This window comes from Notechis scutatus, chromosome 6, assembly GCF_049901735.1.
Source record: "Notechis scutatus isolate UNSWTSFEM ecotype Mainland chromosome 6, rNotScu1.2, whole genome shotgun sequence".
Taxonomy (NCBI): domain Eukaryota; kingdom Metazoa; phylum Chordata; class Lepidosauria; order Squamata; family Elapidae; genus Notechis; species Notechis scutatus.
Window position 1 is genome coordinate 33,891,756 of NC_142014.1, and position 23,339 is coordinate 33,915,094.

Consider the following 23,339-nt stretch of genomic DNA (forward strand, 5'->3'; position numbering starts at 1 on the left):
TTCCAATAATTAAACAGGTTAATTTATAAGTTCCTTTCATCATTTTTGTTTCTCAGTGGCCTGCATCCTCTATATGAGTTACCAGTTCTTTATTTAATGGTGAAGTGCACTTAGGACATTGTTAGTGACTACCATTAAAAGGTTACATTAATCAGTGCAACTAATTGGTCAATAATTTATTCTAAACAAGCTTCACATCTACTTTTGTTTATTTTAGAATAATCAAACTAAGTAGAAACTCTGTATAGTAAATAGGTATGATCCAAACCCCAATTCCTGCAGCCTGCCTACCAGTCCTTCATGTCAGAAGTCCAAGAGTCCAATTAACTTTGATATATACAACCTTTCAACACAACATAATGTCCAATAGTTTCTAGTTTGTGTGAATATGGATTTTAAGTACAAATCCAAGTGTTGGCAGACTGGAATAGCAATTGCTCTCTAAGTCCCACCAAATATTTTTGATCAACTAGGGACTGTATTTTCTTGCATATTGCTTAATAGTTATAATTGTTCAATAATTTTTCATATTTCTATATTTAAATGAACATTTCTACTTTGTCCATTATATTTCATCACATTGACATATAGCATTCAGCTTTCATTGACATATAGCTTTCCAGAATTTATCTTCCCATTTCCACCAAACCTGCTCCTTTAAAACTTTAACTTTTTCCATTTTTAAACACTTTTGAACTAATAGTATTACCATACCATTTGCTAAATTCTTAGTGTTGTATGTTACTGTTACCATGTTCTTAACATGTGTAAATATGTAGCTAGTTTTGTGAATCCCAGTAAAACTTTACAAATTAAGTATCAAAAATTTGAATCATAGCAACTGGACCAAAATTTGTTAAACTGAAAAGTTTCACTTCCCATTCAGGAAGCTTCATTAGTCAAAAAGAAAAAAATGGGCAGAAAGTCAGACAGTCATTGGAATGTACCAATTATTGCCACACCAAGTTCAGGGGTTTCTCCCCAAAACGTATTATGTCAATGAAGACTCAATCATTCAGACCAAAGGTATCTAAAGGTATCTAAAAGGTCATGGCAACTGGACCAATATTTGTTAAATTTTTGAGGAGAACCCCCTGAAACTGATCTGGCAAGAGTTGATACATTCCAATGACTCTCTGATTCTCTGCCTAAGTAATTTTTTATTTTGACTGATGAAGCTTCCTGGATGGGAAGCTAAATGTCTCAGTTTAATAAATTTTGGTCCAGTTGCTATGATTCAATTTTTTTGAGATACCCTTGGCCTGGATGACTGTCTTCATTGACACTTTACAAGCTAAGGGTACCATGAGATGTTCTACTTACCTGCTTTTCTAGTCAGGAAAGAAAAAGTCTGAAAAAGGAATAGAATAGAGTTGACACAATAATCAAGTGATAGAAGGCAAATCCATTGGCAATTTATGAAATGGCAAGAAACCTGGGAAGAAATATTTCACATCATTCGAAGAAAATCCACCTCAATGAACTTACTATGAATGAGGATTGGCCAACATTAAAGATATCTTACTGACATCTATGTAGCTACTGCTTCCTTGATCTTGTCCCGTGCATACTTAGTGAATGCTTCAGGTCAAATGTCTAAATTTATCATTATGCATAGAGCCATGGTGATGCGGTAGTTAGCATGCAGTATTGTAGGCTAATTCTGCTGACTGCCAGGAGTTCAGTCCTGAGCAGTTCAAGGTTGACTTAGCCTTCCATCTTTCCTGAGGTCAGTAAAATGAGAACCCTGATTGTTGGGGGCATTATCAAAGTCCTTATAGTCACTGAATCTCTTACAGACTTTAGAACAAGAGACTCGGTGACTATAAGGATTTTGATATATTGAAACAAAGGAATACATTCATGAATTGCTGGGAATGAAAACCATTCTGGGAGAAATTCCAGGTTATTTGGTTTTACTTAAAGCTGTTAAGCCATGCTTTAGGAAAGTATTACAATTATCCTGATGTATATATAATATATATAATGTATAATCAGATTATTTTGGGATTGGGAATGTTTTGGTTGTGTCAGTACTCAAAAAGGGTTTGAATTTGCTCATATAAGTATCCTCATGTTTTGATGGATTAACAAAAACATTGGCAGTCAGGTAGGTATTTGTCTATATCTGCAGTTCCATGAAAGTAACTACTTTCAAATTGATCAATATAGGAAGTAAATCAACAATTAGATTCTGACCTTTTCAGGGCTCTTTTCTTGTGCCTAACAATCTTTGTATTGGTTGTCTTTTCCAGACTAGAATAGATTATTTAGTGAAACTGTCAGGAAATGTCAGTGAAAGCCTGCAGTGCCAGCTAACTGCAAGAGAACAGAGATAGTGTATCTGAAGTCTATTATTACCTTTCATTAGAATTCAGTTAGAACTGAATAGAAAATTGTATTCAGTTGGCTTGTCCATATGCAACTATTGCTGCTCAAGACAAACTATAGTAAACTATACAAGTTATAAAGGTTGAACATGATTCCATGATGGTCTTTGAGAATATGCTGTTGAGAATAGCACTTTACTATAGTGGGTTTTGTTCAAGCTATTTCAAAGCTTATTGGAGTAATTTACACTTTAATTATATACTTCTACTGTCAGGGTTCTAGAAAAACCCAACACCAACTAACTCCAAGACAAACATTTTCTCAAAGTTTCCTTTTATTAGAGTAGGTATAGTGGCACATCTGGGAAATCCCAAATCTGAAAGTTCTGGGTTTCCCTCCAATAAGTAAAAAATTACAAATCCACCCCCTGCACCCATCATTTCATCACATGCCCCAATCGCCATCTGTCCCAACTTGAGACATCCCCTCAACCACTCCTCAGCCGGGTGCAGGAATAACATGACCTTGACTTTAAAGAAGAATGCTATTATGTCTAACCACATGTGTTCCATAAAATCCCCCCTCTCATCTTCCCATGCTCTAGAATGTGGCAGCGTGGAAGCTTCTGGTGCTAATATGGTTTCCAAAGCTGACATCTACATTATATTCAGTATTAAATTATATATTATACTGGGAAGTAGAAAAAATGAGAAACTTCTTTCATATTTCCCAAATATTAAATGCAGAAGCTCTTCTGAATCTCTAATTTTGCCATGCTTAATAAGTAAATTTATGGAAAAACCTTTGATTCCATGTAATAATCCCACATTCCTATGAGCAAAAAGCTACTGACATAATTTCTAGAAAGGGGTAGTTTTAAATACCACTTGAACTATGTATGCCTCCTCATTAAATTATTCAGGTACTTATTTCATGTGCATCCTGAGTTCTAGGTTAATTGGGAAGAAGTATATAGTCATAAGAAAAAAATTAAAAGACTATTTCATATATCAGAAATGATAATATTTTTTGAATGTGGATTGCTAACTGTCTGTGTCAGTGGAAGAAGGGTGCAGGAAAGTACTCATGTCCTAGAAGAAGCACCCAGTGCTTGTATTTACTTGGGAAAATCAAACTACTGAAAAATGTATGGAAAACAGAAGTGTTCAGAAAGGAGATAAAGAGTAAATATTTTATCAGTCTGTGAATTTATTTTTATAGCTGCAAATAACAAAACAAATTAAGACTCTGTGATTGCTTACAAGTACCTGTAATGTTAACCCATTACTCAAGAATACAAATTGTAAATGCCTCATGACTAGAAGACCTCCAAGGTCCCTTCCAACTCTGTTATTCTGCTATAAAAGGCATATCCGAACAATTCAATGTTATTGTTCAGCTTAACTATAGCACTTGGTTCTGATTCTATCCACAATCAGATATTTCCTCCTCTTTAAAGAAGCTGATGTTTGCAAAGGAAATAGTGGAAGGAGCACTCTTCCAAATGGCTAAATTTAATGCTTTGCACTGCAGTTGATGAATTATCTATTTGTTTTTCAAGTCACCAATTAGTTTAGAGAAAAATAATGGTTTATAGATACTCTGGTTTGGTACAAAATCTTTCTTATTTATCAGGCTAAAATCTGCTTTAGGTAAAACCATTCAAATGTATATTTCTAATCTATTCTTATGATACCACTCAAGAAAATTCATTATATTAGGAATTATGTTTTAGGAACAGAACTGCAAAGCTTGAAGGCATTGTAACTTATTTGAATATTTCGCATATTGGGATATCTAAGAAATTTGTCCTTGACACTCAGCCTCTAATGTGTAATGTGTAGATAGCGAAAAGGACAAAGTATAATGCAATCAGAGTCCTTATATTTCACATTGGCATCATTCATTATCTTTTTCAATGTTGTTTTTACATTTTTAGCCACATCATTTGTCCTCTCTCAAGTGCCTAAATAACAACTCATTCCAGCTGGTGACGTAGGCCCAAATACACTTCTCTTGTTTCATGAATAAGCTTATCAGCATGTCAGGTTATGTGGAACTTGTTCAGATATGCAGCCTGACACAGTAATACTCAATGTCATCTAGTGTCTGCCAGTATATATTTCTACACATTAAATTAAACAATTATCAAATTTCCTTTTTGCTCAATTAGTAATCTAATTGCATCATGATGTTTGCCTTTCTATTTCTTGGCATGTAACTTCAAATTAATTTCACGTTTATTGTCTATAATGGAAATACAACAACATGTCAGGTTACCAAGTGACAGTAACAGAAACATAAATTAATTCACTAATATAGACTAATGAAGTATTTATTTTACATGAAAACACCCAGTAACTATAAAGTGACATTTAAATGACCTTGGTAAATTATTACTTTTATTCTAGTAATAGTGAAATAAATATGAAAGAGGAAATATATACTCATTTATATATAGTTTATTATAAAACATGTGCCAATCTAAAATGATGTATGTATATAAGCAATCTAAATGAGTGGGTATATAAATAAATGAGTTGTAAGTGGTGCCATAGAATATGTACAGCATTTTTTAAAAATAACTAAGTAAGACACAACAGTGACGGGATAGTATCCCAGACTTTCCTAGGAAGGAAAAGGCAAATATTGGTAGTAGGAGATTCAATTCTTTGGAAACAGAAACTATAGTCTGAAGACTGAATCTAGGCAGGTATGTTGTCTCCTTGTAGCAAAAATCAAAGATGTAACTGAGAAACTTACTAAAATAATCAGCCTCATGATTACTACCCCTTTCTTCTCCTACATGTGGGAATCCATGACACAAAATGAATGTAAAACAGTAACAAGAGTTTATGAACAGCTAGGAAAGAAAGTTAAAGAATTTGGAGCTCAAGTGGTGTTTTCATCTATATTTCCCATAAAAGGCCAACATCAAATGAGGGAGCAAAGGTTTCCTAGGCCATGGTCTGCATTACCTACATGAAGGTCTACTGGCGAGAGATGGAGTGAACCTCACAAAAATGGGAAACAATATATTTGGAAAATGACTGGCTCATCTTACTAACTAGAAGGACTTTAAAATTGAGGGGGGAAGGGGAGGCACTCTTCAAGACCTTGAGAACCTGATTCCAAACAAAAACCACTAGATAATGAATCATATAAGGAGGTAGAGAGTAAAGAAAAAGAAAACAAAAATGAAAAATACAGTGAAGTAGAGAGTGATGGAAAGGACAGAAAACCCAGATACAAAGTAGGAGATATAAGAAACATACATAAGACCATAAAATACTCAAATGCCCGTACACAAATGCTCAAAGTTTAGGAAACAAATGGTGAACTTGAAATACTAGTACATGAAAGTAAATATTATATAGCTGCCATTACTGAAACTTGGTAGGATGAAACTCATGACTGGAAAGTATTGATGGAAGGATACAAACTATTCAAAAAAAAAAAAAAAAACCTAACAAAAGAGGAGGTGGAGTTGCATTATATATTAAAGATCACTACATCTCTATAGAAATCCACAAAAACCAAGGATGAAATCCTCCTAGAGTCCATATGGGTCAATATAAAAGGAAAAAAGAATGACATTGTTATAGGCATATATTATAGGCCACCCAACCAAGCAGAAGAAATAGATGAACTTTTTGCTGAACAACTAACAAATGTATATAGGAAATATACCACAATAGTAATGGGAGACTTTAACTACCCTGATATCAACTGGGAGACAACCTCTGCAGCAAGTGGGAGCTCAAACAGATTTCTAACCAACATAGCTGACAACTTTGTCATCTAAAAGATAGAGGAGGGAACTAGAAGAAAAGCTATACTAGACTGAATTCTTACTAATAGATAAGAAGTAATAGAGGAAGTTGAAATTGCCAGAACTTTGGGCAAGAGTGACCATGTCAGATTGGAATTCAATATAATGCAAACACAAGCAATAGCCTTCTGCCAGTTCCAAGATGCTGGATGACAGCAAAGTAGAGCTGTTGGTCTGCTGGCAGTGAGGGCAGGGGAGCAGCCATGGACTGGGACAGCAGGACAGCAGTTTTGACATTTCCTTATGGCCTGTATGGTCATTTCTGACACCTCCGGTGATCTTCATCTAGTTTATGGGTATAGTCATGCTTGTGGTCCCTTTTTGCACTAGACCTTGCAGGTCCTTTCTACTCTTGATGTCATAGTGAATGGTCTGGATTTAATCATTCTCCCCATTTTGAAGTTTGGGGCCACACCTGCTCTCTGCCACTTCAGACAGAATACATAAAGGATCAAGCAAAACTGCCATAAAGCTTCTTCAGTACTGTAGAAGATTTAATTAGAAATACATAGAGATTCCATGGCCTCCTTCATTTTCAAACTTCATTTTTGTTTCTCATTCTGTTCTTTACCATTTCTTGTTGAGCAAAACTGAACCATCTTCATTCTAAAAAAAGATAACTAAAAGCTATGTTTAAACCAAATGCCATTCATTTGTTTGTAGCCTGAACCACTAGCTGGCACGATTTATACCTGCAGATAATAAAGTTTGGATAGAGTAAACACAAGCAATAGAACATAATACAGCCAGTATCTTAAAAGAGCTGATTTTAATAAACTCAAGAGAAAAATTCCATAAATGAAAATCCTAAAGGGGAAAACAACTCAAGAAATGTGGGAAACTCTGAAAAATATGATCATAAAAGCCCAGTCCAGCACAATATTGCTTAAAAAAAAAAATCTGAGAAGAAACCATCATGGTTGCATAAAAATGTCTCTGATAAACTGAAAGATGAAAAGAACAAGAACAAGAAATGGAAAGAGGGACACATAACTAAGGCTGAATACTAGCATATAGCCCGAATCTGCAAAAATCTGCAAAGATGAAATCAGGAAAGCTAACGCTCAGAATGAACAAAGACTTGCAACAAAAGTCACAGATAATTTAAAAAGTTTCTTTCAACATACAAATAACAAGAAAAAAGTCAAGGACAGGTCCACTTATGAGAGAGGATGGCAAGGAAGTAACAGGCAGTAGGGAGAAAGCAAATGGCCACCTGGTTGGTTCAAATACCAGTTCAGCGAACCAGATGAAAATTTAACATCTGATTCGGCCAAACTGGTCCAAACCGGTAGAATCCCACCCCTGGTGTTAGGGTTTTATTTCCATGTATTGCTTTAGATAATTTCCAGACTCTTGCTAAACCCAGCAGCAATGAATTAGAATAACAGGAAAACTGTACAGAGGGTGATAAATACAGCTCAAAAGATCATTGGTTGCCCTCTGTCCTCCCTGGAAGACTTAGCCAGGTCCCACTGCCAAAGCAGAATCAAGGCCATCATAGGAGACCCCTCATACCCTGGCAATTATCTTTTTGACCTGCTGCCGTCTGGACTGCGCTTTAGGTCAATACAATCCCACACCACTAGACTAACAAATAGTTTCTTTCCCTGGGCCATCCAAACCGCAAATAAATACAAAGTCACTACCTTATTAAGATGTGAAAAGATGTGAAATCTCAATACCTCATTCAGATGTATAATAACATATTACAGTACAATCCATGTCTTGTGTATTATACTCGGCAAAGCGTCAGTCAGTGTTGGATGTATATTTTGTGCATATTCATAGATATTGTACTCTCTAATTGCAAATGGAGACGTGGGTACTCTATTTTTCTTATCTTCATTTTTAAATGCTCTGATTTTATTGTATTGCGAACAGTTGCTGGAGTGCATCCACAGTTTCGTTGTACTTCTTCTTCTTCTTCTTCTTCTTCTTCTTCTTCTTTCTTCTTCTTCTTCTTCTTCTTCTTCTTCTTCTTCTTCTTCTTCTTCTTCTTCTTCTTCTTCTTCTTCTTCTTCTTCTTCTTCTTCTTCTTCTTCTTCTCCTCTCCTCCTCCTCCCTTCCCTCCTCCTTCCTTCCTCCCTCCCTTCTCCCTCTTCTTCTTCTTCTTCTTTCTTCTTCTTCTTCTTCTTCTTCTTCTTCTTCTTCTTCTTCTTCTTCTTCTTCTTCTTCTTCTTGTCACCTGTTTATCAAAGTAGAGACAAATTCCAGGTAGATATTCAAAACTGACTTTTGAGGAATGAACTGATTATATAAGTTCCCATGAGTTCTGTGCTATTTTTAGAGCTACCAAAAACATCTGCAAAAATCCAGATGACCATTAGATGACAACAATATCTTAATGAGCGGTGTCTACCACTTTGCTGCCATATAATGATGGGCAGGTTTGTTTTGGTTTTGTAGGACAGATGGGTTGAGCTTACTGTTACTTCCAATATTATTTCTACGCTTGTTTTTCTTTTTCTTTAACTTGAAATTTTATAATATTATTACACAGGGTATTTCTAAGGAAGTTTTCTTTATGATTATGTAACTGCAGAAAATAAAATATTCTTCATCTTTGTGCTGTCCAGACAGTATATAGTTAATTGGGAATTGGGATAGTTAATTGGGAATTGGGAGCTGTCCCCTTAAGGGAATGCCTCATGGTAAATGTAGTTTATGCATCATGGGAAATGTAGTTCATGTCATGTGGTCACATCTGTAATCCTGATTGGTCACTGAACTGACTCTTGGTTGTGTTGGGGGAGTTTCCTTTACTCTTGATAGGACCCCAGCATCATGCAGGTGTCTCACCCTTTGCTCCATCATTATGGGATGAAGATAACTGTAAAGAATTGGACATTGGATTCATCTTGACATAACCATGAGTTATACTTCGAGGATGCCTTGTGACCCAATAAAGAAACTTTGTATGGAAGCTTTGTAGAGTTTGCCTGACTGTCTTTATATTCAGCGAGCAATTAAAAGACAGAACAATCTTCAACGTTTGACCTTTGTCTTACTTAACAAACTCAAGGATGTTTTTAAGCACTCAGATATAATTGTCTGGTTTTATTGCTCAGTTCTGACATCTCAGTATCTGAGCTAATAAATCTTCAGCTGCTTGTGTTAGAATTGTGTTCACAATTCATTAAAGCATTTTGTGGATTCCTTCCTTCCTTCCTTCCTTCCTTCCTTCCTTCCTTCCTCACAAATTATTGCAAAATTTCTGAGTGGTACAGCTAATTTTTATTGTGTTTTGTTTTGTGGACACCTTTAATTCAGGTTTCACCTAAATCCAATTGTAAAACATTCATGAAATTCTGCTACTGGTTCCATTGTCACTAAGGCCTTTATTAACTGCATATTACTGGTGATATCTTCATGGTGGTGGTGGCTGCTGCTGATTTTGTACCCTTCAAACATTCTGTTAAAGAAATGATGCATGTTATTTTATGTATTTAAGTTTATATTCTTTTTTAAAATGTTTATTACTCACAAGGATTCCTAGAAGGTCTAGGGCCTAGAAGGGAGAGAAGCAATCAGTTTGGACTTGCAACCATATATGGACAGCACATGTAATGATTTCTATGATGAAGACTTGCGAAATTGTAACATGATGGATTGTTAGGTGAAATCGGCCATGAAAGATCATTTACGAAAAGATAACCCATTCCCTTAAGATGCTTCTTATGATCTATCTTTGTGTTCTTGGCAGATGGGAAAAAAATCTAAATAAACAATAGTCACTTACCATTTTTGTTGTCTAAGAATAAGTTTATTGGTAGCCATTTTTGTAAGTAAAATATTGGTATTTTTGTAGCACGAAAACCTCACATTTAATTTTTAAAAATTAAAATGCTGTTGTTGTTTTTTTAAAAAAAAATCAGTTGGGACAAGAAACCTACCAGTAATGACAACACTTATAATGAACTTTCCCTAGGAAAGACAGCAAAGGCTGAAACTTTTATGGCAAGCTTTGATTTGACCTTCTGCTTTCAGATGCTCTACTAGAGATTTCCACAGTGAGGATTTCAGAAGAGAGCAAGTGAATAAAACAACATGTGCTGTCACGTTGCAAGCTCCAGTGCTTTATTATATGTGCATTGAGAGTGAATGACCTGCAAAAAGAGTCTTTTTATCTTTCATTTGGAGAACATCAGTTTGACTATTTCTGATCTAGTCTATTAAAAAAAGCTAGTTGATATGAATACTTTCACAAGTATTTCTTTAGGAGCATATTATATTATCTTGTAAACAATTGGCAAATCAAATAAATAAATAAAATAAATAAATAAATATTGGGCAAAGTTGAAGCCAAAGCAAAGAAAACCCTATCACATGTTCTTATCATTGTGTCTTTGACTGGGGGAAAAAGAACATTCTTTCAGTGTTGTTATGAATGTTCAACAGGCTTATTTAGGAAGAGATGATTATTAAGATAACCTAGTTTACACTAAGGTTAGAAATAGCTTGAACTGCGTTGGGAAATATATTTGTAATGAATCAAGATGTAGCAATAATGCAGGAGTTAGTTCATTTCCGTTTCCCAGTTAAAGTTCTAATAGCTGCATAGTGAATTACGTGAGGTGGGTCATTCAAAGGTGGGTCAAAGGTGGGTCATTCAAAGATGGTTCTGAATTTCAGGATCTTATCTACTTTTCTAACTAATTTTGAGCTCTAGAAACCATTAAAGTTCTTGGCATGTAAATATAGGACGGTGGCGTACATTTATATATATTTTTTTAGGCATAAATATTTATGTTAGTGGTTTTCTTTATTCTAGATAAAAAATAAATAAAAAGTGTTGAAATCAAGGAGAGAATCAACCTACAAAGTAGGAGAAATGTTTATAGAACAATCAGTGGACTGGCTTGCCTTCAGAAGTTGTGGATGTTCCATCACCAGAGGTTTTTGTTTGTTACTTTTAGATATTGTCTGTGAAGTAGTTTCATTTGTCAGTGAAGATTATCTTTTGAATATTTGCTAGGTTTATCAATTAAATGAAACCTCTGTCTAAAGAACAAAAACCCCAACCATTTTCATGAATTCTTAAAAGAAAAGAAAATATAAAGTTATGATCCACTATCTCTTTCATCACACTACAATACCTTTGAGTAATTAATGAAATGTTATTTGCTACAATTATGAAATGTCAGTAAAACTCATCAAGGGTTTGGGTTACTTCACACATTTGACAAATGAGTTGCCAAATAGACCAGTTAATCAGGGGATTTGCTTAATTCTTGATTCCTGAAATTAGGCTATTCTTTTTCTTATTTCACAAATTATTAATTCATTGTTTGTTTTGTGAATTACACAAGGGCTTAATTTAAGTAGTGGAGTTGAAATTCAGGGGGAATATTCTAACTATCAGACAACCAAATATAAGGCATTTTTAATTATTTAATTATTTTGCCACCACTGTTTAGATTTTTTCATGCATTGTTAGACAATATATAAGGCATAGAATAATTTTTTGTAAAACAATAATTTGATTATTTTACAAATAACAGCACAATAGTAAATACTAATCTATGACATCAATTCTCCAAACTGTACTTGCTGAAAGGGCTACAATATGTTCATTTTCCTGGGACCAATTAAATGTAAGAGGATATATATGCATATATTAGATTATGACAAAGGTCTATTTTAAAATTATGTGTATACACTGCTCCAAAAAATAAAGGGAACACAAAAATAAGACATCCTAGATCTGAATGAATGAAATATTCTTATTAAATACTTTGTTCATTACATAGTTGAATGTGCTGACAACAAAATCATACGAAAATTATCAATGGAAATCAAATTTAGCAACTCATGGAGGTCTGGATTTGGAGTTACACTCAAAATTAAAGTGGAAAAAAACACTACAGGCTGATCCAACTTTGATGTAATGTCCTTAAAACAAGTCAAAATGAGGCTCAGTTGTGTGTGTGGCCTCCACGTGCCTGTATGACCTACCTACAACGCCCGGGCATGCTCCTGATGAGGTGACGGATGGTCTCCTGAGGGATCTCCTCCCACACCTGGACTAAAGCATACCCCAACTCCTGGACAGTCTGTGGTGCAATGGTGGATGGAGCGAAACTTGATGTCCCAGATGTGCTCAATTGGATTTAGGTCTGGGGAACGGGCGGGCCAGTCCATAGCATCAATGCCTTCGTCTTGCAGGAACTGCTGACACACTCCAGCCACATGAGGTCTAGCACTGTCGTGCATTAGGAGGAACCCAGGGTCAACCGCACCAGCATATGGTCTCACAAGCGGTCTGAGGATCTCATCTCGGTACCTAATGGCAGTCAGGGAACCTCTCGCGAGCACATGGAGGGCTGTGCAGCCCCCTAAAGAAATGCCACCCCACACCATTACTGACCCACTGCCAAACCAGTCATGTTGGAGGATGTTGCAGACAGCAGAATGTTCTCCACGGCGTCTCCAGATCCTGTCATGTCTGTCACATGTGCTCAGTGTGAACCTGCTTTCACCTGCACTGTGAACCTGCACCTTGCAGTATCCCCTCTCCAAATATCAATAACCTGTTATCGCTATGTATAATTAAACAATTTTCCCATTTTTTTAAAATTCCCATAGTTCTTTGTTCCTAAGTCCTGTTTCTTAACCCTTCTTTCCCCTTGTATTTTCCCCTTTATTCTTTCACTCCAGTTTTTATCCCCCTCTCTATTTATCACTCCCTTCTGTCTTTCGAATTTCTGCTGATTCTCTTTACCTTTTTTAATTTTCTGGATATTTCCCTCTTTATTCAATTTCCCAAATCTCCAATTATTTATTTCCAACTCTTTTCCTCTTTCTTTCCAAAGTTCTTTGTTCTCGATGGTAATTAAAGATGGCCCCTTCTATGATTTGCTCCACCTCCTCTTCTGTCCTTTGTCTTTGTTGTTCGTACTCTGCAATCACATTTTCAATGAATCTTAAAGCAAAGCTGAGCGTTTTATCTCGTTCCTGTAATATTTCTTTCATGTTTCTAAGTTCCATTTTAATGCCAGAAGAGATATCGCCATTTTACAGCTTTCTTTACTAGCAATTTAGTACAAATAGTGTCTTTAAAGTTAATTTCCAACAGTCAGCTTTTATTTTTTTCCCCTCAAGTTTTAATCCTCAGCTAATCCAATGCCAATTCTATATCAGAATCAACAATTAATCTAAGGGCAGAATCTTCCTGTTTCTTTCTTTATTTCAGTGTTTCAATTTTTCAAAGTTCTTGTTTTATTGTATCAATTTTCATTACAGTTTTAAGAAACAGAGTCTTTTGACGGAGAAACAAGTTAGATTTAACTCAGATGGCACTCTTTGTTCTGACAAGTCCACACCCCCTCTTTTCTTTTTTCTTCCCAATTATTCAGAGCTTTTTAAACCACAATCTTCCAAGAAGGTCAAATCCAATTGACATTAAATTTTCTCTTTAACAATCTATAGTTCAGCTTTATAAGTGCCTACATAGAATCAAAAGATACTTATCCAAATTGATTAGATGATTCCTTCTCCAGCTTCTACCTTTCTCAGTTCACAGCCCTGCTGCTATCAAAAGCAATTCACACCTTTTTTTCCTCTTTCTATTCACCGCTTTAAGTCCTTTCTTGAAAATTCTTTGAAATGTTAATCCTGGGGGTATCTTCCATTTAATTATATTGTCCCATTCCTCCTGCTGTTCACTTCTTAATTCCAGCCATTTTAGACCACCACTTCAGGCATCTTTGGTAAGGAGCAATTGCCAAGCCAGGGAGGGGATTTGCGACTCCCCTCTACCTGGCTGATGGTCTCCCCTGCGCCGTCCCCTGCGCTGTCCCTATAAGGCGGCTTCTGCCCCAAATCTGGTCGATCGGGGCTCTCCAACACCAAAGCACAGACCAAAGCCACGCACAGTCATAGTCAGAGGTCTGTCTTCGGGCAAGCTCAAAATCAGAAGCCCCTTCAACGTTTTTCAAGTGCTGTCCATGCAAAGCTTTGGTTTTCCATCAATTTAATCTGTCATCCAGCTGTTTTTTTCTTACACTCTGCCTTTGTTTCTATTGTTTTTATAATGTTCTCCATTTTCACAGCCTGCAGCAATTTTTCTGTACTTTGGTTCACATAGTCATTCAAACTTCATTTTTCTTCTTCTACAGTTTGATGAATTTGCAATAGCCCTCTGCCCCCTATTCTTCTTGGCAGGTACGACCTGTTGATGTCACTTTGTGGATGTAAAGCATGGTACATATTCAAAAGTTTGTGTGTTTTCCAGTCCAAGTTTTCCAGTTCAGCCACAGTCCAGTTGATGATTCTAGCTGGGAAACATATCACTGGAATTGCCCGTGTATTAATAGTTTTAATTATGTTTTCAGCATTCAGTTTTGATTTTAATATTTTGTGGACCCTCCTGATGTATTCCTTTTGCATTGACTCTTTGACTTTTCCATTCAAGATGTTATCTGCTTCCAATATGCCTAGGTGTTTGTAACCATCATCCTTTGCTAATGCTTTCACTATGCTTCATTTTCCCAATTCTATTCTTTCTATTTTTTGCATTTTTCCTCACTGCATGGGTAATATAGCACATTTTTCAAGTGCAAAGTTCATTCTGATGTTGCTGAACAATTTAACTGTGCTGAGTATTGATTCAAGTTCAGTGGGGCTTTTGCATACATTTTTAAACTTTTAAATTTTTATGATTATGATTATTCACTTTATTTGTATTTTCAAGCCACAAATAAGTTGGCTTGAAAATATAAATAAAGCATCTTTTCCTTGTGTCAGTAAAGACTCATGAGAGCAGGTCTATCATGAACAAGAAGTATACGATCATAGCAATAAGGACAATTGGACAGTTAGAAAGCAATGGTGGTTTTAGGTTATACAAATAGCCAAGAAAGGAATGTGACATGTTAAAGTATAATTAAAGAAATACTGACAAGAAATATCTGGTTACTGACTCCTAATCAATATAGTAAATATAGTACTTTAACATTTTTATCATGGGCTACAGTTTGTTAAATTGGTTATAATTATGCGCCTGTTATTATGGTGGTGTCAGGAGAAGATATAAGGGAAAGAGGAAACAATTTTACACAATGACTAGTAAGGTACTGTATTACCAACTGATGTGTCAGAAAAATCCTACTTATATATTAGTCCTAGTGTTTCTAATGTCAGGGCCAGTAACAATGGAAGAGGCTTTATAGTCAAAGAGTGAAAGAAAAATGGGCCATATGTGACAGGGTCCAACATATAGTAAGTATGCCTTTAGAATTCTGGAATAGAATAATCAGAAAATAAGCATTCTGTGAGAGCCAGTTTCATGTACTGATTAAGGCATCAGGATCTAGAAATGGGGAGTGTGTGTGTGTGTGTGTGTGTGTGTCTGTCTATATGGTCTATCTATATCTATCTATCTATCTATCTATCTATCTATCTATCTATCTATCTATCTATCTACTGTATCTATCATAATAGATTGAACCAGGAGTCAAATTCTGAGGGAAAGCAATAGTTTTTCAGATTGTCCCCTTCACCAATTCCCCCTCTGGAAGACCTGAATTAGCAAAGGCTATTCTAAATGCTTAAATTCTTAAATGGAATCTTGTTGTTCTCAGATAGAAAGACAATAAAATTCTGTTGTGGAGTAGCATTGCAGTAATAATCAATTGCCAGCCCAGTTAACTTTTGTACATAGACAGTGGTGGTATTCTACCAATTCGGTCTGGTTCGGGTGAACCGGTAGCTCCAAGGATAATCTGTGAGCAAATTGGTTGGCTCTGACGATCAGCTGCTGCGCCCTCCCAGCCACCCTGGCTTTATACTGACCTTTATTTCCTGGTTTTGAAGCTCAGCTGCTTCGTGTGGGCACAGCGGATTGCCCCGTGTCAGCTGTTGAAGACACAGGGACAGTGCAGGATTGCAGGAGAAGGTCAGTATCAAACCTTCTGTGTGTGCACAAAGCGTGCCCACCAAGCCATGCTCACAGAACCGGTGGTAAAAAAAATTGAATCCCACCACTGTACATAGGTTAAAGGAGTGCCATATTTTTCATTGCTAATGAATTATATACTATTTTGATAGTAGTGTCTATGGATTTAGGTGTGCTTGTCAATCACAGTTAAACATGAGTGAACAGAGTAACCAGCTGTTAAAAAAATAAATCATGTCTTGCAAAAAAATGAATGTTTCACTGTACTTTGATCAGATTTCACCTATGTTCAATTGTGGACACTATAGATAAAAATACAATACTGACAATCTGGAACAAAACAGGTACAAGATGGTGAAGGATCCAGACAGAATGCTTTGTGAGAAATAATTAAAAGATCTAGATACATATACTTTACCAAACAGAGGATTCAACTAACTACTCTTTATGGTTAGTTATAAAGGTTTGATTCTATGAATTGGATAGCATTTATCATGATTGTTCACTTCTTCTTGTATTTTTCATCAGAAAGGAAGTTATTAATGGCATCATTGGCAGCTTATGTCTATTATTTAGGGTAAAAAGAAAAGAAACCATCACACCATCAGTTATGTACATAATATACTGTACATTTGAGTTTCATGACACAATTCTAGAAACACCAAGTACTGTTCTAATGTAAACTGAATTAAGAAACTAGAGCTATCTGAAAGCTGTTGGCATAATATATGAGGCAGCAATTCAGACCTTGCTGTTATAGAAATAAAAAACCCCCCAGTAGAACAGGATTTTTAAATATTAATTCAGATTTTAGATTCTACTGTGCTTATATTATCACATATATTATCTCAGGCAATGTGCATGAAAAACTGAAATGTATTAATTTCTATGAATATGTATACCTAACATGGTATACATACTAAGCAATATTTCAACAGACCACCTGATTGTTTCATGTTGTGTTCATTTTTCCTCTTCCCCTCAATTCTGTTGTTAGCCATCACTTGGTCATCTGATTGAAAACTCATTATACTGCAAATTCTCTAGAGCAGGCACTGTGACTTTCATTTGTCTATGAGACACTTATTTAAATAACAAAAAGTCTAAATAATGTGTTTGAAACTTAGAATTATTCTCTTGCAAAGTACTACTGTTGATTCAACATAACCCTCCCCTGAACGCTCTTAACCCAGTATAGTGTTACAGCCTGATATTCCCATTCAACCCAGAACTTCCCTGAGTAGAACAGCTCCTCCATTGATTGCCATAGAGGAAGAAAACTCTTGTTTACAAATTAGTTATCTGATTATAATGAAGGAACACTTTGCACCAACCAGAGAGTTGTATCTACATCTGACTAGAACAATAATCTGGAGTCAACCTCAAGGTAGACTAGGTTAGTACCACATGTCAGTTCCAGGAAAAAATATGCTGTAGTGCATTAGACCCTGATGTTTTAACATATATAAACTTTGCATGTGTTTAAGTGGAAAGAAATATGAAGAGAAATGTAAGGCTGATTGTTACTACCAGTATAACAATATTCTGCCAAGTTCCCTGTTCTTTCTTTACAGAATATAGTTATGGACATGTGGAATATAAAGGCATCGATTCCATTACATCTGAAAAATAATAATAATGAAGGCTCACAATGTATTCAGATCATTACAATAACTAGGTAACTGCAGTATCTGTTAATAGGAAGTGGAAGAATTACTCCATAAGGAAATGCTATTTTTGGCAGCAGTCCTATGCTCACTGCCATCATTAACTCTGTCCTAGTCTTATTTAAGGTCACTGGGATTTTTGCAAGAAAGTATGCATGAGACCTAATATATATCATGCCTGTGAAGGCTGAAAAGGTAAACAAAAATATAATGTACAATTTACATTCAAGTGCTTGCTGAAAACATTTATGTTGATCTTGTCATTTTTCATCCCACAACAATGTTATTGGATTACTTCTGCACATTGTTATTGTTTCTAGATTGTCTATTATCATTTTATACTTAATACATTTAATGTATTGATGTTTTTAATGGTATTCATTGCCTGAAGTTGCTGTTCTATTGTCATTATGGCCCTATCCCCTTTGCCACCTTTAATTTTAAGGAAAGTTAGACTACTAGAATAAAAATGTTTTATTTGGGGTCTTTTAAGGATTTTGTGACCTGTGCAGCCATTGATGGTATCTGTCCTGTCATTAAGATTAAGAGACTTAACTAATTAAGATTAAAAACTTAGTTTCTGTAGAGTCTCATAGAACTAATATTTTCTTACAGTATTTTAAGATTCCAGGGGAAAAGTGGGCTAAGGGCAAAAAAGTAGAAATAATTCTAAAAAGTGGGTTTAAAGCTGAGTTCTAGTAATTTAAATAATAATTTAGCAATAGCATTTAGACTTATATAGCACCACATAATTTATAGCATTCTCTGGGCAGTTTACATTGTAAGCCTTATTTGCATATTGTCTCCAACAAGGGCATTTTACTGAGCTTGGAAAGCTGGAAGGCTGAGTCAATCTTGAGCTTTGCGGACAGAGTTTTCCTGCAATACTTCACTTTAACCACTATGACACCAGGGCTCATTTAACATTCATATCTGTTTATGTTGAATGTTAAATGAGCCCTGGTGTCATAGTGGTTAAAGTGAAGTATTGCAGGAAAACTCTGTCCGCAAAGCTCAAGATTGACTCAGCCTTCCAGTGTGACAACTAAAAAAATTAAACTGTGCTGCATTTAAGTAAACTCTGAAATGATTTGTAGCATGACAGAAGAGATTTCAGCTTTCAGACCAATTCTAAGCTCAGTCACATAAAGGAAGCATCCCTTTTTAAACTGTTGGTGCATTCTCCAGAAGGATCAGAACAGTTGCTTAAAGGCTTTTATCTGGTTATTCTCACCCATGAAATCCCAGCTGAAACATACATATGCCTCAAAGCATGCAGACAACCTGACAATGTTTTTAAAGAGCCATGCCAAGACAAACCATCTTCAACACATTTTCTTTGCTTGAGCCCAAAATCAGAAGGAAGAAGATAGCACCAGAGGTGGTATTCAGCAGGTACTGACCAGTTCTGGAGAACTGGTAGTGGAAATTTTGAATAGTTCAGAAAACAGGCAAATGCCACCTCTGACTGGCCCTCCCCCATCTTTTCTCTGCCTCCTGAGTTCCAGCTGAACGACTGAGTCTTCTTTTGTTGCCCTGCACAAGAGAATGGAGCTGGAAAGCAGGTTAGTGGGGTGGGGAGGGAATGGGATTTTGCAGTAACCTTTTCCCAGGAGTGGGGAGGGAATGGAGATTTTGCAGTATCCTTGCCCTGCCACACCCACCAAGCCATGCCCACCAAGCCATGCTACACCCACCTAGCCATGCCCACAGAATCAGTAGTAAAAAATGTTGAATCCCATCACTGGATAGCACCTTTTCAGATGAACACATTTAACTAAAAGACATGCTTTGATGAACTACAGCTCATTTTGTTAGATTGGTGGGTTAGCTAAATTTGTGTAGGATTTAAACTGGGATAAGGAAGGGGGTGAGGAAGCTGAGTGATTATGCTGATGCAGATTACATGTGAGACTGAGGGCAAGTACTTAATCAAATAACAATTGTAATGTTTGGAATAGAATGGGATAGGATAGGATAGGATAGGATAGGATAGGACAGGACAGGACAGGGAATGGGAATAGGAAGAGCTAGAAAGGCCCTTGGAGGTGTTCTAGTCCACCCCTCTGCCTAAGTAGGAGAACCTATACCTATACCATTTCAGAGAAGTAACTGTCTTGACCCGCAGGCCAGAGGCCCATGCCTGGTTTAGTGAAGGGGAAAAAAGTCCCGATATGTCATGTGATGATGCCGTGACAATGTGAAACTCTCCCCTGGTCTAGACTCTTTTTAAAACATCCAGCCAAACCTATCCTTGGTTATAACATGCGAAAATTCAGAATGTAGCTTCTGTTAGGTTCATTTGGGAAATTCTTTTTTGACCCCATGGTAAAGGCTAGTTTGACCTCAACTGCTCTTGGCAATTATTTATATCCTTGTTTGTTCAGGGATCAGTTTGATATTGATTTTTTTAAATTCCTTGCAATAAATGTCTCTTGTTCCTTGGCCTTTTCTAAACCTGACTGGAACATCTGGCATCTTTTTTTCCACATAGAAATGTAATCTGTATGGGTTGATCCTAAGCATTATTTTTGTAGTATATGAAATTTTGCTGCTGCCTGAAATGTCAAGGGGTAGCCAATTTATTTAATCTACTACTGTGTTAAATTTTCCCATGTTCATGTTTCCTATATTCCATGTTACTACTGTAACTATGTATATGCTTATAGCTTTGGATTTCTTTTTTCTATATTGCAACATTGGCAACTAAATGTCCCAAAGATTTTAAAATAGTTGCATCATAAACACCAATAGTATTCTTTAAAAATCCACAGCTTTTCCTAGGTAGCATATTGAATGCCATATTTCAGTCATTTAATCTTGTTTATTCAGGTAGTTTTCCTGAAAAAACACAGGCATGTTTCACCATTGCTTTCTATTGTACGGCACACAACGATGCCTTTGCTGTTGTTCCTAAAGTGATCTTCAAGCATAGTCTTATATCGCTGCTCCCCAATATACTGTAGGTATTAGTTGCTTTAGCAACAACTGGGCTAAACTTCACACTTGGGTGACCCAATGGAACTATAGCATGTACTCCCAGCATTCTTCATTGATATATCTCAAGAACAATTACACATTCACATCCCTCACAATGAGGCACCATAATAAGACTTGTAACAGAAAACAATGCCTACTAACAGATAGATAGGCTATATGAGTCTTATCATAGTATGTATAACTGAGAAGTAAACAGCATTGAGTCAAACAATGGTTCAATCCCTATTTATTGTAAGGTAAGTAAGGAGTTGATAAGTTTCAAACAAGCTAATAAATGAACATGATTAAGAGAACAATGTAAATGTAAATAACTGGGCCTTAAAAAAGAATGTGGATGTTTTTTTGTAAAAATTGTAATAATAAGCAGTTTTAACAGAAGGCTATAATGTTGCAATGTGGTTTCCTCAAACTGTGACCTAACAAAAGCCACAAGAAATATTAAAAAGCACAGTTTCCATGACCTCCAGAGTATCTTTAGAACAACCTTGAAAGGGATGTAGAATGTCTGGCTGGCAGTCTATATGTAAGGGTCAGATAGTAACAGACTATGCAGATCATAAGGAAAGGTGAATGCCGTGATAAGGAAGAGACAAAAATGTTTACATGGAACGGATGCTCTGCACTGCCAATATTTTAATGCTGATTTGGCAAAGTTTTCAGCATGGATTAGATCCAAGATAACTAGGACTACTATATTCATAAAAAGCACAGTTGCATGGGATTTCATTGATGCAGGATAAAAAAGAAATGTACTTGGCTGAAATATTGATTCATTTATTCAACTAAACTCAACCAAGCTCTGGTTTCTTAAAAAATAAGATGAACCACAGTTTGCTTATATAACCAGTTCAGGCCACTTTACATTTGAAGTGTTGCAGTTAAGGCATTCCAGTAAAAATAGAATAAAAGCATATTTAAAAACCACAAAGTCATATTTTATAGACAAAAATGGCTTTACATTTTTAAAACTAGCCTAAAAGATTATTAAAGAATCAATTGGTTTGATACAAATCTATTTTCTCCCTTTTGGTGTCTTTTTGTACCACACCCATTTCTATTTATTTTACTAGAATTGATTTCAGTAGGTCACTAGTTCAAAACCATTAGTTGTGAGGAACATAATTGTTTATTTTAGACTGGGTGGGAAATGTCATATTGTAAGTGTAAGCAAAACTAAGCAATAAATATTTAAAAAGCACCAGTTGAGCCCTTTTTTCTATCTTAGAATAAATATTTATAAGAAAGGTCATCTGAGACAGGCATAAAATATTATGATGGAAACCTTATAAAGAAGTCCATCCAAGTTGCAATCATCTATCCAATTTTCTAAGAGCAATCATCATTTAACTTAGGAGGATCATATATCATATCATATTATCATACATCATATTATATAATTGTATTTATATTTGCACTGAATGCTTCACAAAAGCAATAAAAAAACAGTTGCATCCAATTCAATCAACTTTTTACCATTTACAAGTGATCCCATTTCTTCCCCAACATATATTTATACTTCAGCACAATTCTAAACATATTTGTCAGCTTTAACAGTCAAGTTATAAACTAAACTGAAAAGCTCAATTAAATAACTTCAATCTTATGGGTCATGCATGTAAAATAAAAACAAACAAACAGGAAATAGCTTTCATGAAAATTCCAATTTCTTATTTTGTTCCAAGGGTTTGAGACCCGATTGATGCTCTGGGGCAGGGTTTGCTCCTGTCCTTCACTCCAGATCTTGTAGGGGACATGAAAGGAGCCCCCAAATTGGCATCTCCCAGGCAACAGTGATGTCACCAGCTAATCCTTTCAACCCGGAGGCGCTTTGATGCTTCCAACACAAGTGCGATGTGAATAAATCACTAACAACAGCCCACATTTAGTTTTTAAAAAGTCAGAAAATATAAAAAAACAAGATCTTCAACTTCAGTTGATTGTGCTTGTGGGTGATCTCTGGATGACTCAGGTTGTGGTAGTTCAATCATCCTGGCCTCTTGGATCTCTATTTATTTATTTTTATTTATTTATTTTGTCAAATGCTTAGAATATAATATAAATAAGAATAAACATAAGTTTAAATACATGACATAGGAACTAATAATTGGGAATGATAGGACAGGGATGGTAGGCATGATTGTATGTGTATGCACGCCCCTTACAGACCTCTTAGGAATGGGGTGATGTCAATAGAGGTTAGTTTGAGGGTAAACAAGAGGAAAACCTTCTAAGCACCTACAGACCTCTTAGGAAAGGGGTGAGGTCAATAGTAGACAGTCTAAGGTTAAAGTTTTTGGGGTTTGGGGAAGAAACTACAGAGTCGGGTAGAGTATTCCAGACATTGACCACTCTGTTGCTGAAGTCGTATTTCCTGCAATCAAGTTTGGTGCGGTTAACCTTGAGTTTGTATCTATTGTGTGCTCTTGTGTTGTTATGGTTGAAGCTGAAGTATTCATTGACAGGTGGGACATTGCAATGTATGATTTTATATACCATACTTAAATCAGACCGAAGACGGCATAATTCAAGGTTTTCTAGTTCTATAATTTCAAGTCTGGTGGCATAAGGTACAATGAGTAGAGGAGTGGAGAACTCTTCTTGTGAAATATTT

At 35.9% G+C, this 23,339-nt stretch overlaps 1 protein-coding gene across 2 annotated transcripts in view; it reads left to right on the plus strand.

The window, feature by feature from the left end:
- Positions 1-23,339, plus strand: part of SLC16A7 (solute carrier family 16 member 7) — a 93,580-nt gene that overhangs the window by 2,695 nt on the left and 67,546 nt on the right. Inside the window, exon 1 of one of the 2 annotated variants that reach the window (XM_087967938.1) lies at positions 19,158-19,293. The exons of the other annotated variant lie outside the window; for it this stretch is intronic. Coding sequence (XP_087824064.1) covers positions 19,277-19,293 — 17 coding nt within the window. The 5' untranslated portion in view covers positions 19,158-19,276. Of the gene's footprint in view, positions 1-19,157; positions 19,294-23,339 lie in introns of those variants that run through there. 2 annotated transcript variants of the gene reach the window in all.